This window comes from Gobius niger (assembly GCF_951799975.1).
Source record: "Gobius niger genome assembly, chromosome: 1".
Taxonomy (NCBI): domain Eukaryota; kingdom Metazoa; phylum Chordata; class Actinopteri; order Gobiiformes; family Gobiidae; genus Gobius; species Gobius niger.
In genome coordinates, this window is record NC_136852.1 from 51,319,853 (window position 1) to 51,339,418 (window position 19,566).

At 44.9% G+C, this 19,566-nt stretch overlaps 1 protein-coding gene across 11 annotated transcripts in view; it reads right to left on the reverse strand.

Annotated features, from left to right (window-relative positions):
- Positions 1–19,566, reverse strand: part of fbrsl1 (fibrosin-like 1) — a 334,971-nt gene that overhangs the window by 183,811 nt on the left and 131,594 nt on the right. For 9 of the 11 annotated variants that reach the window (XM_079566905.1, XM_079566904.1, XM_079566908.1 and 6 more), the window contains exons 3-4: positions 9,036–9,134; positions 4,297–4,332 (exon numbers count right to left, since the gene is read on the reverse strand). In XM_079566905.1, the coding sequence (XP_079423031.1) occupies positions 4,297–4,332; positions 9,036–9,134 (135 nt within the window). The remainder of the gene's footprint in view (positions 1–4,296; positions 4,333–9,035; positions 9,135–19,566) is intronic. The other 2 variants (XM_079566911.1, XM_079566909.1) reach the window with 1 other exon arrangement.

Sequence of the window (19,566 nt, forward strand, 5' to 3'; positions counted from 1 at the left end):
CAGCGCCCCACCCCAAGGCCAGGGCAATGTCACGGCCCCAGCCCACTCCTGCTGGGCACTGCGTTTCCTTCACTAATTTTCACCATGTGTGGAGCTGGTGGTCGACACACCTGCACAGTGTGCTCAGATGTGAGCTAAGAAGAAACCGTGCAGACTCACTTTACAATAAACCCAGTTAAGACGTTTCATAAAAGTCGGGGGGGAAATAAACAACTGAGCAGTGAATAAAAGCTTTAGCAAAATGCTCTTGTACAAAATGAAATTTACACTCTATTTCCCTTCAGTCTCAGTGTTTAGATTTTAATCCAGAGGATCTGTGTGGTTTTGTTAAATAAAGCGTGAAGCCCTTAATGACTTCTATTATAATTAAGTGACATAATCCCTGTATTCGATAAAGATCTTGTAAAGAGCCTTGTCAGTCAGACAGAGAAGTAGATTTGCCACAATGTGGAGACTGTGAATGCCAAATCAATTAAAACAGGACTGTTTAAGAATGCACAAACACTGGGAGACAGCTCTGTTTAGAGTGTAGACTCATTTAGCGTTAAATATGATTAGAACAAAGCGAGTGGGAAATTAGGAACGGGTGTGTCTGAGAGCTCCCAGCACTTTAGCTCAATCACATCAGCAAGGTTTTACCCCCTGACATCTCAGAGATAAGCCCTCCCAAACAGACTAGCCACATTATACAGTCTATCCGTTTATCAGGCATTTAAACATGAGCCTGAACTTGGCCCGGGGCATGTGTGACGGCAGATCACTCACATAAACACGCAGAGGGAGGTGTCTTTTTGGCTCAGACCTCTCCTGCTCAGTATCCAGCTCAGGGATAGCATCAGCACGCGCAGATATTTGCAGTTAAAATTTTTTGCGACACTTTCCTTGTCTCTTGCTGCTCCTATCTCTCCGACACAGAGGGGGATGTTGGGTTCTTTATCAAGCCGCCCCTGAGAGGATGATAAATCGCTGGAGCCTGGGCCCATCTCCGCTGGAACAACAAGCAGGTAGCAGTGCAGGAAACAAGGCACAGATATTGTCTCCCAAACATAGCCCGGGCTATAATGAAGCCGGCACAAAGCAGACAGGAGAGTGGGCCTGATAAACAATTCCATATCCAGTCTTCCACACAGGGGGAGATAGCGGGTCTCGGGCGGGCGGCTGCTCTCGCTGCTGGACTCAATGGTGCGGAGATTAGCCTTCAGCTCTCAGCGCCAGTGTGTGTTTGTGTGTGCTCATGTCATCCACTAACAGATACTGTGTTTTACATGATCTCAAGCATGTGACACCGCTGTGCTGAAATGGAGAATGGATGTACTGATAGCACTGTTACTTGTTATGCTACTTTCCCATACGATACATTTTGTATTTGCTATTCACTACAGTGAATCATCCGCCTCCATCTGCCTCCAGTGATTCTTATATTGATATGGAATTGGTTGTGCATTGGGTGGCCTTGCAAAAGTCACCATCTCCATATATTCAAGCTTTGGACTGGCTTAAGGGGGACAACGGTTTGTTATTTAAGCTTGAACAGTATAGCACCACTGTGAATGGAAACACAATATTGTTTTCAGGCCTTATATACCAATGTAGTATGTTCAATAGGGATGGACCGATCCAGCTTTTTTGCCACCGATACCGATATTGGGGTTTAAGTATCTGCTGATATCTGAAATTTATTGATACCAAGAGCCTTTCTTATAAGGGAATTTGTCTGAGCAAAAAATTGTATTGACTGTTTTCTCCATTTTAAGATCAGTAAAGCATACTTAAGCTAACCACGGAATTTTGCACGCCGATCAAGTACACATTCGTGGAGGTTAAAACTAACTTGGTGGTTGAATTCTCCAGTTTCTCCGCTTTAAAATGATGTACAGCATGCCCATATTCACTTAGATTTAGGTGGTAAAAGATTTTTTTTTTAAGGCGTTAAGAACCAAAACTGGTATCGGTTCAGCATTGGATATTAGTAGTCGATACCCGATATCGTATTTTTTCCAGTATCGGCTCTGATATCTGACACCAGTATCGGATCGGTGCATCCCCAATGTTCAATAATGATAAATATGGTACCAGTATAGAAGAGAGAAAAGATATGGTCTGTCAGAGTAAGCGAGAGTGAGCAAACACCACTCAACACCGTACAGATGTGACTTGATACTTGGTGGCACGGTAAATGATGTTGGGAAAAGTGCCAAATTTTGATCAGGATTATAGATGGAGTCATTACTCTTCCAGCAATCATTTGGCTGATAAGAAAGCACTTGAGATATGTATCAGTTCATGACAATCAAATATGTATAGATGAGATTACTATGATTACATTCATGATGCCACAAAGAAACCATGAAGAACATAGACAGAAAACAAAATTAACTAATTAAAGTTATTTGGTGTAGTGGCCAGCAGAATGTGGCCACTCTAAAGGGCAATAATTCATGAGTAGCAATAACCCCCTTTCCAGCACATGTGAGAAATTAGCTTGTAGCTTAACATACACACAGTGACGGGTGACGCTGCAAGGCTGCCCTCTATGCTCGCCTTTCTGACCCCATCTGAAATCATACACAGCCCTCCGCCCACATCCATGGCCTTGCTGTTCTTTCTCCTCCGGCCATAACACAGCTGGGAGCCTCCTCTCTCCATCCAACTCAACCTCTTCCTAGCTTTTCCCTAGAGCCCGATCTCCGACCTTTTGACCCCCTCCCAAAAAAAAACCCCTACACCGTCCTGATGTAAATCCAGGAGAATTTGCGGATATGAAGAGAGCCCCAGAAAGAATCAAGCTTTGCCCCTTCAGCAGCAGTTAGAGCCGACTGAGTGTCAAAGCTCAGAGCCCAGGAGATGCCCACAGGCTAGACAAGCCGCACCATTACCCCACCGGAGAGAGCTCAGGAGGGGAGCCGAGCCAACGTGAATCGTCCTGCCATGGTAGCTGGACTTTCCTTGAGTTGCACACACACACACACACACACTCGCTTCCTCCCCCACAACCACAACCAGCCATCCAACCCTCACAGTTCTGACCCCTACCCACACATGCCCCCCCCTTCTAGATTCTTGCAGATAAAGAGAAAGGCCATGTTCCCTGCCGACTCAAACTGACAGCTCGAGCCAAAGGGCTACACACGCTTTTTGGGAAGGTCTTGTTTGTTTTCATCCATCTGTGAGTACGCGGCCGCCGGGGGAATAGGAATGTGACATGTTCTATTAAAACAAAATGTATTAAAAAAAAAAAAAGAAAAAGAAAAAAAAAAAAAGAGAGAGAGGAGAGATTGCGCAGAAACCAATGTCTTCTGAAGTTGGGCTTTGTTCGGTGCTTTAGCTGCGGTCCTTTGAGGCAGATTAACGATGACAAACCATTTATAGTTGTTTTGTTTGTCTGGGTGATGGCTTCCAAACGGCAATAGGAACTGCCATATGTCACTCATCAGCTAAAAGTAGCACGCTTTAAAAGAATGTGGCGGTGATGAGTTCGCCTTTAAGCAAAGGACATAAAGGACAAGCTCAGTCTGAATTATCAAGAGAGTAGAGACATCACAAGAGCAGGGGGAGGGGAGGGGGGGAGCTCAAATGTACGGTCTAGAAACGCTCTGGGACAAGGCAACGTGGACCAAAAATAGCCTTGTTTTGACAATTTGTAAGATTGTGTAGGTTTCAAAGGATGAGAAATCAGACTCGTGGGCTCATTGAGAGTGAGAAGCACTATAGATGTATTTAATAACGGAGTAAATGGGAAGAGCGTGTGTAACATATGTTTTTGTTTACTTCTGGATGTGGTCATGAGTCCTGCAGTGACCTCAACACAGGAGGTTTTACTGCAGTAATTATCTGAACTACTCTCAGACACTCATCACAGCAACATCACTATTTCATAACGGGAGTATTATTCAAAGTTATAAATTTGGCAAACTTGCTGCTCTTACATTTCGTACAATATCTCAATTTTATTGAATTAAGTCGCCGCACTTTTTATTATATAGACAATGAATATACTACGTAGGGCCTAAGTAAAAAGTAATCTTCATTGAGAGTCACTCAGGGGAGGCGCATAACGGCAGCCCGGGCGCGCAGTGTTGATCGATGCCAATAAAAGAGGTTCTTTTTCGCCAAGGTAGAGCAGGACACCTTCCCGCAATTTAATCAGTCAGTCAGGCAGAATTAATGTCCCTAATATCATGATTTCTCCATTACTCTATTTAACATAATTAAAATGTCGAGCGCCGCGGCCATAAAGCGGGTCGTTGGAGATTGTAATTCTGCCGTAAAGCCATGAAGCATGAAAATGTCACTTACCGAGTAGCCGCGGCCTGACAGCGAGTGAGTGCAGCTCTGTAGGGAGAGAGCGGAGAACAGGGATGACCTTTAAGAAGCGTTTCACTGGCTGACACAGACATGATGAAGCAGCAGCGCTTTAATATCAATATTCACGTTAACCTTTTGCCCACCCCGCCGTGTACCCCGCGCCCACGCACATCGCCCTCATACATTCTCGCGCGGAGCTGCCCGGGAAAGACATTTCGACAAACACTTTTGAGTTTGGGTTGAATATAAATCGCGTCGTGATTTTCTAATGGTTATTATGCATGCGTGCTTTTTGAGGATAGCGCAACTCGAAATACTCGGGAGAGCGCCAGATGTATGCCGAGGTCATAAGCGGCGCGAGCATAACTGAGCAGATGTGTGAAGCAAACATCCGGCGGAATATATAGCAACATGTACTTTTCATTATCTGATCAACAGAGCTGTTTTCATGTAATAAACAGTTTAATTTGACAGGATGGAAGAATCGTTTTAGCAGCGAACCTTTTTCGATTACCAGGGAAGATTCATAACCTGTTTTTACTGGTGTACTTAATGTTTAATGGTTTCCATGTATTTGTTAACTACTTTATACAGTTAGAGTTGCAAAATGTCCCTACGGTGACAATAAAGTATACCATTCAACCAGCGACTGAATGCTCCAAGCCAGGGGTGTCCAAACTTTTTTCACTGAGGGCCACATACAGAAAAATATACAAACAACTCAGTTGAGGTCAGATATACAGTAAAACTTCACCTCTATTGTATTAAAGGTAGCACATTCAATGAAATGTTAACTATGCTTCTTAATTGAATATGCCAAAAGGGATGGAGTTTAAAAATGTTAAAATTATGTATTTTCCTCCCCCTTCATGTTCCAGCCATGTCCTAATGCGTAGAATAAGCCCAGACCTATTCAGCACAACTGCCTCTAAAATCCTGCACTGTCACACTTCAGGCCCGAATTGCCTTCATGCACGAGCTTAATATAGAAGGTGCAGTTACACGTATGGCCTGAGGTGGCAGTAGTGAGTATACAATGGCCAACTTGCATCTAGTCCCTTTAAAGTAAAAAAAAACAGCCTTCATCACAGCTTTCTATTAAGTTGGCATGCGAGCTATAGTTTGGACACCCCTGCCCTAAGCAATCATCAATACTTATTCTTGCTTGGTACCAGTACTAAAGCTACAATGGCATGTGAATGATACAACTGGTGATAAAAGACATACACTTTTTTTTGGCTCAAGCACGTTGTTACGTCGCTATTCTAAGCTACATCACATGTTTGAAAATGTGTAAATATCTTCAAGTATTTTTTTTTTTTTTAAATATGGACAGTTTTGTTCTTGTCTAGTGCAGCCATTTAAGCGAGAGCAGGATAAAGACAGAAAAGGCTGGGTTTTGTTCTGTTCTAGCGCTGTCCGTCAGCGCCCAGCACGGATTCCAATCTCCCAATCCCTCCCTCCACTTCCACTTTTCACTGCTTTTATTCCTCCGTCTAGATTGGCAATTTCACTCCCTCCTAGTCTCTGGAGGGGACTTTTCTGCAAGACCAATTTCATCCATAGGTCCACCTTCAATCCAGACAACCTCCCCCCACACCTTCTGAGCCACTGCCTCCTTGTTTTGCACCCTCCCATTGCCCCTCATCCATTCTTGCACACCTGCTCGAGGCCTCAGCCCTCATCAACGCCTGTGTGCCCGTCTGATTCGCTGACGGCTCCTGTGGTGACGATTAGGGAGGAGTCCTGCCGCGAACCGGAAAGCAGGCGCTGCGGGAATCAAAAGGCTATTCGTGCTTTGCTCAACTTCTTTACTCCCATCACCACTGTGACCAGAGAGAAGCGAAAATGAGTCCGGAAGAGAACTGCACAGAGGGCAAAATCCGGGATTCAAAAGGCCATAAAGTGTTTTGCACTGGCAATAATGTGTTGACTGCGTGCATATTGTGACTGCTCTTAAATGTTTGTATATGTGGGTGCATAGATGGTGGGAGGCCAAAGCCATTTGGAATTAGCTTTACTATGTAGAGTTCATTCAACTTGGAGCATTCAGAGTAGAAAGAGGGGCTTATTTAAATGATAATGAGGGACAATCCATTGGATTTAGTGCCGGTGAAGGGAGGAAAAGAGGGGAGGGAACGGGGGGATCCATTAAAACGCCAGTGGTTCATAAGCCATAGGGTCGGCATACAGCTAAACACTCGCTCTTAAAAGCCATTATACATGGCTCTCAATGGATTTCTGCAGCGCTTAGGACTTCAAAAGGATTTAAGAACCCGCCCCGGAGAGCAGTGAGGGGGAGGGAGCGCTGCGCTGGTTAGAGTGGTTGGTGGCGAAAGGGACGGGGCGGATGCTGGCGGCATTTAAGGGTTAACTAAACAGGCCCAGAGAAGAGAAATGTTGCTAAATCCGCCCCCTAATCCTCTCCCCATTTCCATGCCCCCTCCTCCACTCTCTCTTACAAAACCAAAAAAAAGAAAAAAAAGAAACACATGATGACAAGTGGGGCCGGTCGGGTCTATCATCTCTCAACCCAGACTATTAGTTTTCGTTGTTGAGTGAGGTCGAAAGGTGAGCCAATCAGGGCTTTCGAGGGAAGTGAACAAGGTGTAGCTTTGAGAGAGACGGGATGAAAGGAATGTGATTGTAGATATTTACAGCCCGCAGGACTTTGTCTGATGAAAAGACGCACAATACTGGCCTCAAAAGACAGCAGGAGCATTTTATATAAATAAATGCAATTAGTCACCCCATGCCTCTCCGACATTATCCTAATTCTGATGTACGGCACAAATTATTCAACGTTCTATATTTGTTTTGTCAACACCAATTAGATCATATACAAAAAAGTCTCAAACACACACAAAAAATGCATTCGGGGGACGGTGACACACCCCAGATGGTTGATGCGCTGGATACAGGAGCCTGACAGAGAGCCTTGCAGCCAGACATTTATCGTACTGTTGGGCAGGGCACAGATGCAGTGAAAGCAGCCCCCTCACACCACCACCTCCTCTTCGCATTTGCCTAATCCCTGTGTGGCTTAGTGCCGGGCCCCGCTGCACCACAGGCACAATTACCTAGTCAAAATAAACAGATAAAGACGCAAGCATGGCAGTGAATAAACAGCATCCCCTGCATTTTCTTTTTTTTTTTTTTTTACTCCTATACCCTGTGCCCCCAAATTGATGCATGACTGTTTTACAGGCGGTGGGCGCGTCTGCACATCACATTTGTCTCTATTTCCTTTGGCGCTAAGACAAGAGAAATCCATTTTACTCGTTGGCGCTGCGGCATCATTAGTTAAGAGCTCTTAAAGCAACGGAGCCACTTTGATGTGATGGAGCGCGTTTTTACGAAAATTAGTAGCGCTCACGCAGCCGAGGAGGTTTTATGGGGGCTCAAAAAGGAAAAAAAAAATAAAAAATTATATGCAGTATGGTGTCTGTCAAGCTAGTGCCATTCTGTAGAGGAGCCAGGAAAAGACAGACAGACACGATGAACAGGGATGGATGATATGGATGGCATGGCTACAACAATCAACGTCTGTGCACCATTTATTTTGGCAGTAGATTAGAGAGACACACCACATCTAACACCGATGGGCGAATAAGACGGGCAATTTTCGACAGCCCCCGCCGCACACCCCACACACTCGCCCCGCTTCGCTCACACACCGGCCGTCCACAGCCCCCTCTAAAACCCCCGCCCTCCCGCACTCATCCCGTCGCAGATCCCTGTCAGAGCTGTCAACTAGTGTCGCTCTTTTATCTGACAAGCCCGCCTCTTCCTCCTGACTTTTTCATTAAAAGACAGCCTTTACACAAATTCATGGAAAATAGAGAGAGCAGAGGGGACCAAAAGAGACGCTGCAGCACAGTGTGTAAAAAAAAGGAGCAAGATGGAGAAATTAGGCAGGGTGATTTTCCGTTTTCATAAGGCTGGATTCTCATTCAGAATCCTGAATGGCTTAAAACAATGTATTTAATATGTTCATTAAAATCCTTTCCCTTCCATCACTTTGCCCCCGCTGGAGGAGGAAGCCTGAACATTTCCCTTCCTCTTTCTTATTCCCTGAGCCTGCTTTTGCAGACTAAATGAACAGTCTGATTGAATTTAGTTAGGTTTGGGAGCCTTGCTTGACAGGCATTAGTTAGGAAGCATATTTCTACATTCATTTAAAATGGGCCGCTCGGGATTTTGCATAAATTCTCATTACTTCCCCTGTATCTAAATTGCATTATTTCATCCGTTATGCTGAAGCAATGCCTAGCCTTCATTCCGCTTTGCCACCTACTCATTTTCTAAATAGACTGGCATATGGATGCCGGCGCAGTGATAATTGGAACCGTGCTTTAACTGGTTCCTTCCTGAGGTCGCTGAGGTTGGCCCACACCTGGCTGCACTGCGTTAGGTCATGTCTACATTTACCACGCCATGCTTTAAATAATGCCAGGTCAACCAGGTGAGGCTGCTACGGCGCCTTAATCATTTCCTGTCAGTGTGCAGCCTGCCAAGCCGTCAGAGGGATTTATGAGGTGATACGGGGAACAGCAGGAGCTACTGCAGCCGCTGCCCTCTGATCTGCCCGTCCACACGCCTCCACAGGGCTGGCGTCTTTTAAAGCGGACAGTCTGGTCTAACCCTCTGTCAAAGGGGGAACGGTCTGGGCCCTCTGTGAAAGAGGGTGATGTCCCGGTGTGGAAGAGCGAGGCGTCTTCGATTCTCACCTCATTCAGCTGTTCCTTAGAGGTGCTCCTGTGCAGTCGCAGCTCCTGCACCGGCTCATCCTCGCTCAGTTTGACGCGACGCATTGCCAGTGGTTTGATCTGAAAGGAACACAATAAACACATTACTGACGCATTCAAGTTACAACACCAGAGAATAGGTTTTTGAGGGAATAATTTACATATTTCCTGTAGATAATTACAGCTTGTGTACTTAAAATGGCTGTGTGCAAATGTAAGTATTATAACAAAGCTGATTTGAGTAACAATAATGTCTAAGGGACAAAAGCTTTGCTTGTACATGTCAAGCACATTGTCGTTTGTGTTTTGGCTATATGCAAAGCAGAGGGGCTGTAGCAAAAACACCTGCAACCTCAAAACCTTTGTGTACCAGAGCAAATACAGAGGTGAAAGAAGGAATGCTTCAGTAAAATGAGGACTTACAATGGAACAACAGTCAAATAAGAGTTGACAGCATCCATCATGCATCATAAGTATATTCATTCATGTGGTGATGTCTTACCTTTGTACATAACAAAGGTAAGCTAATAATAACCTAATAAAAGCTGTTGCTGTGATACAACCAGAAATGCATGGTATTATTTACAAAATCGCGTGCCAATCCAGACCTGGCATAGGTTCAGCATTTCCCCCCGATGGACTCTTTGCAAGCTATGCAAATAGACACTTTGTTGATGCAGCATCAGCCACTCTCCCTGCCCCGCGCTTACACCCTGAGTGCTGTGGCTGTAGGCTATAATTCATCTGAGTTGCATGTGGCAGTGTAGCAGCTCCCCTGGTGGCTCGCACAGTGGCTGGGCCTGGTCTCTTGATCTCCACTGTAATTTAAGCAGATCACTGCTACAATTAACCTTTCCTGGTAAATATCAATTATGGCCCCCGGCTGAGCTTGAATTAAAAGGGTCATCAGCTAATCTGACAGGTCCTGTACGCGACCACCTGGCTGGGAGAGCGCGAGGAAGGCGAGGTGGCAGGGAGTGTTTGTCTACCCTTGTGCCCACCAGCTCACATGCCAACTAGACACAATTCCCTCTTAATTACCCTACCGCCACTGGGGCAAGTGCACTTGATTGGCCAAGGGGCATTAGCAGTGTGGTGAGGTCAGCGGTGACATGAGCGGGGTAGGGCGAGCTTGGCGCTGGAAAAGGAGGGCAGACGCCAGGCAATCCGGGCGTAGCGATGGGGGAGGAGAGACCTGCCAGGTGTGCCTAATCAGGTTTGACTACCAGCTCTCCCCACCGCTCCGGCTGCATTTCTTTACCAACTGTCAGCCGAGTCCCTTCCATCATAGCCAGTGTTTTAACCGCATCCCGCTCAGGAACTGCACAAAGACAGCAGTGGGGGGGGTGGGGGTTGGTGTACAGCACCGCGTCACACTGTCGTCAAGTGCGGCTGTTGATTACTTTGTTTACCCAGCGTCTGCGTTGCTGACAAATTCCTGCAGGCGCCCAAAGTGTTCCAGCCTCCTCCAGGGACGGCGGCTACATTACCCAGTCAGCAATCAGCTCGGCTATTGATCAGAGCGCAGCTTCTAATTAGCCACCTAGGTTAATGATGCAGCATGCGAGAGCCGTTTCCCCCAGTCGCTGTTCGGCGGGACAGGAGAGCAATTGATCTGGGCAAGATTTCACCGACTCTGACAAAAGATTGGCAACCCTGACTGCCTGTGATTAAGGCTGGGACTAATTTCCTGTCGAGGGAGTTTTTTTAATTGGCCCTAAGCTCCCAACTGCATAGCTTTCAACTTTTGTTTTTTTCCCCTCCTTTCTATATTCATTAATACTACGAGACAGGCATGAAGGCTGGAGGGGCTGGTGTCTGCTGTGATGCAGCAGAACGGCTTAAGGTCAAGAGGTTAAGATAAGTAAATCACAGCAAACACAGTCAACTGTAGCGTTTTTGGAACCACAAGTGTGATTTTCTTTCAAAGTGGACCTTAGATAATATGATTGGCATTGATTTTTAATTTAGTTTTACTTTGAAATTGTGTGCATGTAAGGAGAAGCCTGTAAAGCATGGAGCGACCTCTGCCGTCAGCATTGGGGAATAAAACAGCTACACTTTCACTATTAGCAAACGCCATGTTACCAAATCAATGGCGCTGAGATGAACACACTTTGAGTGCAGAACTGCTCAGATCAGATCCAGTAATGAATGATGACATGAGGCGGATAGTTGTGTGTTCAATCTATTACACAACAAAATCCAGGAAATACTGATCAGAGTGATAAAGACTGATAAAGTCCAGTATCCTGCATATGCCTGCAAACGTGGCACTCTACACACTTTACAGTCTTTAAAAGAGCTGTAGAAAAAAACATAGCTAAGTAAGTGTCTGTGTTTTACATGAATAATGTACTGGAAATTAGCCCCATTAGTCTCGGTATTGAACATGTCTCCAGTCAGTCTCTGGAGGCTGCCACTCTGTGCTCTTTAATTATCTTCAAAGGGCCCTCCAGCATCTTAATTTCCCCCTAAGTTGAGTTGTGCCGAAATGGGTCGGTTAAGCAATACTTCTCTAACCCAGACTGAGGCACACAGCAGCAGCAGCAGCAGCCTAAGAAAGACTAGTCAGAGAAAGAGCAGAGGCTTCAAGAACAGTGTGCCGGCCCGGTGCACTGTCGATCCATCTCCATGCAGCCAGCGGGGACCTGACTGGAGGTGGGCGGGTGAAGCTTTGTTGTTCTACTTCTTTGATCCGTCCCCTTCTTTACCTTCCAGGAGCTCAAAGACAGGCTCGGAGCTGCGCTGACTCTGAGCACTTCCACTATTGTTGTGTCTCTGACCTGGGTTTCTCACTTGCTATGCCCTGCCATCACCTGTCAGCAGCACTCAGGGAGCTCTGCCTCGGTCTCTTGTCCCACCGTCACTCCTTATTACCCCCTCGGAATGTGCTCCCGCGCCCCCCTGAACTACAGGCCCCAATGAAATCTGTACAGGGCCGGTCCGATCCACAAAAGAGAGGGCTGAAAAGGACCAATACAGATCTTTCCTCTAATTTGTTCAGAAAAGTGTCCTGCGCAGAGGACCCTCACCCCTATTAACCCACGACAGGCTGCTCTCTCACATGGGGGGCATCGGTGTGTGTGTGTGTGTGTGTGTGTGTGTGTGTGCGTGTGTGTGTGTGCGTGCGTGTGTGTGTGTGTGTGTGTGTGTGTGTAGGTGTGTCGGTGTATGTGTGTGAGTGAGGTACGCGCCTGCTGCGGCATCAGCCAACTCAGAGCTCAGTGCCACTGGTCCAATCTATGGGCTCATTATCCCCCTCCCATCAAGGCTAGGGCACAGACAAGTGCACTTTAGGGCCACAGGCCAAATTGATTCATCTGCCTTCATTTTCTTGAGGCTCAGAAGTGGCAGCTGCTCAGAGACAGGGGATGGCGCTCCAAGATTGTGTGAGATAGAGCTGTGAAGGAAGGAAAGGAAAGAGGAAGCAACAGATAGCGTGGTAAAAAGCGTATATGTGTGTGTTTTTGGGGGAGGGGCATCAACAACAACAAAAAAAGGTGTCCTGGCTTTGTTCCCTGTCCATATCTCATTTCACTTTTGCTTCCCTTCCCTCCCTCTTGTTGTGCAGCAGCACCACCGACACCCCCCTCCCGCAAAACAGCTATCAAGACATGCACTCACTCCCCCGCAAGGTCCCAAGTTGGAAATTAGCCCAAGGACAAGCTAGCCGATTTACTACGGGGAGAGCAAATGGATTTTTGCTTTTATTTTGACGAGTCCCAGTGTATCCATTACGCCATTTAATCATACATTATTCATGGAACTTGTCTTATAATAAATGACCACATAAAACAGGATACATGTATTATACAAGCTCGAAAATGCCCCTATAACTCTTTCTGCTAGTGCTCTCAGCTAATTCACATTTGCAAGCCCACTCGCAAACACAAGAACGTGAAGCTAGGGGTAGTAAAAGTGTATGATGAGAGGTGGCAGATTGAAAGCTACACTTCCTGACTGAGAATTCAAATCTGGAAAAAAAATAAAAAGCCAAGGTGTAATATAGGACTGCACAATTATTCACAATCAAATCAAATTCTCAATTTGAATGATTGCAATTAGCAGATTGCAAAGCCTGAAATTAGGGAGTACAATGTTCTTCAGAACAACAAAGTCGTCTCCATGGGGTTTTATTACGAACACTACAAACATGTCCTGAAATGAATGAGGCTCTAGCATTAGTCTGGCTGTTCATACTTATTCTCTTGGGCATGTTTAAAATGTGCACTGTAAAATGACTCTCGATTTTAAACCATACATTGCAAATCTTATGGAAAGGCAGGCTTTAGGATCCAGGGATAAAGAGTATGTTTTGTATGTTAAAACAGTGACTAAGATTATTGCAATCTCTACAGAGTATAAACCTTATTATCCAGTATTACATTCAGAGGCTTTACGTGCATGCGGTTTAGAAATACTGTTGTAATCAGACTATGGCAGCAACGGTTTTCTCTTTGTCCATGTAAACATAGTGGCAAACGTTATAGCAGGCTCCTCCAGTGAAAAGCAGTGGCCAATGAGACCTCCCCGCACAGTAACAAAGCAGTCAGCCTGAGAGTAGAGACTGCCTCTCTCTGATTCTCAGCCAAAGGGGCCCTCAGGAGAGCCGCGTGTCCCGCCGGGCCCTGTCTGGAACAGATGAACTGGGGAGAGGAGCACTCCCTGTGGGCCAGGCCTCTCCAATCACTCTCACCACACGCCTCTGGGGGGATTGGGGGAACAAGGCCAGAGCGGTGAACAGGGGGGAGGAGAGGTGCACCTGGTCCCAAATACGGAGCTATCCCTCAGCACCTGTCCCGAGGGCCCGCTGACAACACGCTCGCACACACTGGCTCACAGCCCACGCCCCGCGCCGATCTGCCCCGCTCTGATAAGGAAATGGACTTGCACAAGTACAGCCAAGCTCAGTCCTCTGCTTCAGTTCATTCCAGCACTTAGCTCATCCTTAATTATTGCCTTAATTAAGTTATGGAAATCTGTTTGTGGATGAAATCAGGATGCAGTGTTGTGCATCCATGTTTTGGCTCATTGAGGATGTGAATTCATATGAAAAACAAATACGCAGCTTTGATTTATGTGTAAAATGCAAAACACATAAGCCTGCACACAAGGAGAATTCAAATCATGGTTTTGCTGTTTTCGTTTACACTTGACACAATTATTTGCAATTCAAAGTTAACTTTGGCTTTCAAACAAGAGGGCGCATTCAAAGCAGCCAAACAGCAGGTCGAGGCACATGCCATGGGAAATGCTACATTTGCACTTAGTGGTCAGCAAAAAGTAATGAAAGAGGGAATGATTTATTATTTCATCTGTGAGGGTTTGCTGACAGATGTATAAAATATGTAGGGAAACAATGTCAGCTTTTCCCACCATTGGTACAATGACACAAGACATGAGGTAAAACATGACACTGTTTGCTTCAGTCGTACCCTCCAATAGTGAGGGCTTCCTCAGGTGGACAGCTGTAATTTCAAACTCTATTCATTTTAATTTGAGATCATTTTTTACATGACATGAGTAATCCTGTGTGAGTACTTGCCGATATCAAGCACTGATACGATTAAAATGCATTTTCTTCAAACATACCTGAAAGAGATAAAACACAACTTTATAACTAAAACACACCTCTTTATAATTATAGTTAGTCAAGATCAGCATTGTGTAAATAATAAAATGTTATATGATGTTCACGATATGGTTGCCAGGGCAACACTATCAATATATCCAGGATGTAAAGCCTTGTGCACAGTAATGATGTGTTTTTTTTCCCATAAGTCGCCACAGTAACGCACCAATCTATGGTGCAAATCCTTCACCTCTCTCTGACTGCAACAACACCATGAATTATTTTCTAACACTTGAAATTAATCTTATTAGCGGATGGGGAAGAAATACATTTTTGGAAGTGCAACATTCACACTCTGCAACTATAGTCGACAACTCTGTCACCCTCACACGTTCAGAAATGTTTAATTTCCTTTTAAGTAATCTGAAATCATTATCAGATTAAAGCGGCGTATGTTTTGCAAAAAGGCTGCGTTTAACGGGGGTACACAGACATAAATGTTCATCACAGGCGCATAATTAAAACACTGTCGATGAGATGGTGAGCCACAGGAAATGAGCAAGTGATTAAAAAAACCCGCAAGGTGTCAAACTGTCACTTTAGTGAAACTCCAGTCACTTTCACTTTAGATCACATTCTTTGATACAAACTGTTATGACTGTAAGTATCCATCTTGTGTACATTATTTGTTGTTAGACAGTCATTGTCCATTCAATTTCTGCAAGTACTCGCAAGCCACTTTTGCAATTCCTCATGCTCATTCAAAAAGTGGTTGAAATACCTTGCCCAAGGACACAACAAAATCACTAGCTGTTCAGAATCGACTTTACAGGTACAGCTATTATGCACTTACATCATTTTCATTGCAAAGAGAACTCTGACATTCCAGACTGAAAGTGAAAAAGCAAATAATTACAAATGTTAGTGTGTAGTTATGACATTTGCAATCATTTGTCTTCTGTTGCCATATTGTGACATCATCTGCATACCCTCAATAACACGACAGCCTAACCATGTGAGCTTACTGTGTTTACCTACTACTCTAAACACAACAATTCTGGCAAACTTTGTGGGATTGAAATCAAAATGTGAGATTTAAAGCAGAACTAAGTGACTCATGCCCCTAGAGGCCATAAGCGCTACTGCAGGTGTCATAGCATGTGTTTTTTTTTTAGTCATTTATTGTCCGTGAGAGTAAATACTACGCTGACAGAAAAGACAAAGGGAGTATTGTACATCCAATTACACAATGGAGATTTTTTTTTTTTCACTAAAACTTGGTTGTAAATACTGTTTAAGTGGCGCTAGCCCGCAGTTTGGTTTGCCCGTTAGCCTGTTAGCTTCTTCTTCGTAATTCCATTAGTGCTTATTGGGGCCTCTGACCCATAGGCAGCAAAGTTGCAATTATGGTTTTCTGGCCAGAGACACCGGTGGGAGTTGAAAGACCGGTTGGTAGCCTCGCTTCCGTCAGTCTCCCCCAGGGCAGCTGTGGCTACAATAGTAGCTTACCACCACCGAGTATGGAGTGAATGAATAATGTCTACAGTGTACACCTTTATTATTACTATTATTATATTGATATGATTTTTGACTACAAATAATGAAAGAGGAAGCTACTAACTTCAAATGTGAGTTGTGGTCCTTATTTGTAGCATCCAAATTATTCACAGGGTCAAACTTATAGGCACATTTTACAACTTGCAGGGTCACTTTTACTGTAATGCCAGAAACACACCTTCAAGTTCATACAATTTATACAAATGTTTTTTCTCACAAATGTCTTAGTTTACAATCTACTAAAGGGACAAATAGATTTGGCTCCATTACAAAAACAGGTATAGTGCCTATAAGAAAACAAATGTAAAAACAACTTCTTAGAAATGTGTAAATAATTGTAGATAAAATATTTTCAACTTCACGGTAGATAAACTATGTTGCTATAGGTGCGATGGCGGGATTAAAAGGCGCAGCATGGACCTAAGGCAGATTGGATGGAGGCATGCTCGGAGTTGGAAGTGGCAGCCCTCAGTAAACAGACAGTGTGAGGAGTCAGGAGGTAGTTTGCAGTGGGAGCGTGTGAGAGAGGCAGACACAGCGCTCTGGGCTTTTTTTAATGGGAGGCAGATGCAACACATGTAATGAATCAGGCTCGGCTCCCTCTGATGTCTGCGCACTTGTCCTGCCCTTGGAAAACTTCTGGGACCTTATCTCCAGCCTGCACAGCGCACACACGCCGCACGCTCGATTCAACAGGAAGTCTTATGGGCTGAAGGGGAAGCAGGAGAGCGAGAGGATGTCAGGGAATTTATATTGGTACACAGTCAGCGCCCTTATAGAACCTTGGATTTACTCTCGTTAAAAAAGGCAATTTTTTTCAGCTTTCATAATGTATACAACACAGTGTGCAAAGCTAATGTGAGTAAATAGAAATCTGCCTGCAAACTTTAAAGAAGTATAAAGTAACTTGTTTAACTTAATAAATCCTTTCCGTAGCCCCTTTGGGGGTAATACAAGTGTTAAAGGGGGGGTATTTTGCAAAATCGACTTTTTCAAGCTTTACATCATGTTATTATGTCATTCCCTCATTAAAAACATGCCTGAAGTGTTGCCTTGGCACATTCACGTATTTTTGAGTAATCTGTAAAAACTCTGATGGCAGCCATTTTAGGGATAGGTTTGCCTGAGTCCTCCTAGGAACGCCCCCACCTCCCGGAGACGCCTCCGAGCTTTCGTCACCAGCCGAGCAACCAACCACTGCTCCTCAGCAGAACCCCCTCCCCACTGATGCCACAGACAGCGTGTGGAGGGGGCGTGTCGGAAAGGGTCAGAGGTTCTTAAAGAGACAGAGGCCTATTTCAAGACATTCGCTACAGCCATTTTGAGAGAGCAATTTTATACAAGGCAGTTACTCTAATTTACTGCAGTTACAGACCAACATAAGGTTTCGTCATCATTGTAGTGTGATATAGACTGGTGCTATGTGATTGAAAAAAGCACAATACCCCCTCTTTAATGGGATGAGTGGGGGGGGGGGTCTCTCATCTCCCCCTGGTGTCTCTGGCCAGAAAATCACAATTGCAACTTTCCTGCCTCCGGGTTGGAGCACCAATACACACTAATAGAATCACGAAGAAGAAGCTAACAGGCTAACAGGCAAAGCTAACTGCGGGCTAGCACCACTTAGACAGTATTTATAGCCAAATTTGAGTGAAAAAAAGTATCCCCATTGTGTAATTGGATGTACAATATCCCTCTCTCCCTTTGTCTTTTCTGTCAGCGTAGTATTTACTCTCACAGACAATTAATGAGCAAAAAAATCGCAACATGCTACGACACCTGCAGTGGCGCTTATGGCCTCTGGGGCAAGAGTTACTTAGTTCTGCTTTAAATTATTTTAACTTTATTGCCAAGCACAATCATAACAGGAGAAAAGAATGATCTTAAAATCATAAGGATGAAAGGTCGCTACATCAGTAAATTGCAGAGAAGTTTAAATGTATGGAAGAAACGGTGGTAGTATGTGTTGGGGGTTGGTATTTGTCACGACTTGCTGTTGAGCTGTCGAGAGCCGCTCCTCACTCTCATTTTAGGTGTCTGACTGCGACTTTCACTTTCTTTCTGTCACTTCCATCACGGCGGCTTGGACCAGAAGAGGCGCGCTGGCACAGGAGACGGGGAGGAGGCGTCGACGGGGAGGAGGGGAAAACCGGCAGATAAGATGAGAGGATTGTAAAGCTTTGGACCGCTATGGAAATCAGGCGTTGGAAAAGGGAAGAAGAAAAAAAAAAAACGCTACAGCGATGAAAAGCAGATGGAATCAGCCACTGACATGACAGCATCCCAGCCTAGAGAGCGCCGATCCACCGCTTGTGCAATTACACGGGCGCATTTGCATCTATATGATCCCTCAAAACGCTGACATGTGCTGGGATTTGAGGCTCCCGTATCTGCAAATGCCGGAGCACAATTACGATGTGTGTCTGTGTACGTGTGGCGTACGGGAGAGTCTTCGCAACATAGATGATCTGACAGGCCCCCGCTTGTCACCATGTACGCTACAGAAAAGCAGGACGCAGTTGGGAGAAGAGGATCATGTCCATTGTGTTATTAGGGATAATGGTGGTTTAATAAGCTTACAGAGGATTCACTGCGCATTCTAATTGGCAGGCCTGTGTCTGTGGGATCTGACTGTGATCGGAGGCAGCGGTCCTGGGGATGAACCAACCATTCAAAATAGGTTTCAAATGTGACTAGATCAAAGACATGCGTACCTGTAGAAGGCAACGGCATAGGGGGTACACATTATAATTTATTAATTTATTTTCCCATGTACAACAGTGTTAATATGGATTCATCTTTCAAGGACGAGAGATGTAAAGTAGCATTTATGTTTGTCTTGTTGTGATGCCGGGTATCAACTCAGATTTCCCAAATCGATTCGATTCTCTTCAGAAGGGCCCAATTCGATTCACATCAGTTTGATTGATTTTCGATTCAGTTAAGGATATCACGTAATAATACCTTTGGAGCACTTCGACGTCCACGCAGTAAAGTCGAAGTGCTCCTAAGGTATTATTACGCCTTAAAATATAGTCCCCCTTTTTATCCGCTGAGAAAAACAACATGTTTAATTTTGTGTAGCTATCCTTGGATTGTGTAATTACTCGCGTAACCATACTTAGATAGGGAAAACGTGGAAGAGCTTGGTCGCTTCTAACTTCACCCCCGTTTGTGTCCATAGAGGAGAAGGGGAGAGGCTAAATGCTAACAACATCTTCAGTCTTCTTGCGTGACTGAGCACACGCTAAAAGGCCAGACAGTTATACATCAACTCGTCTAAGCTCAGGTAAGAACATATCTCAGTATGGAAAAACGGTGGCCTATTCCTTTAATTAAACCCAGCAAGAGTTGTGATCTGTCGCTTTTAAATAGTAAAAT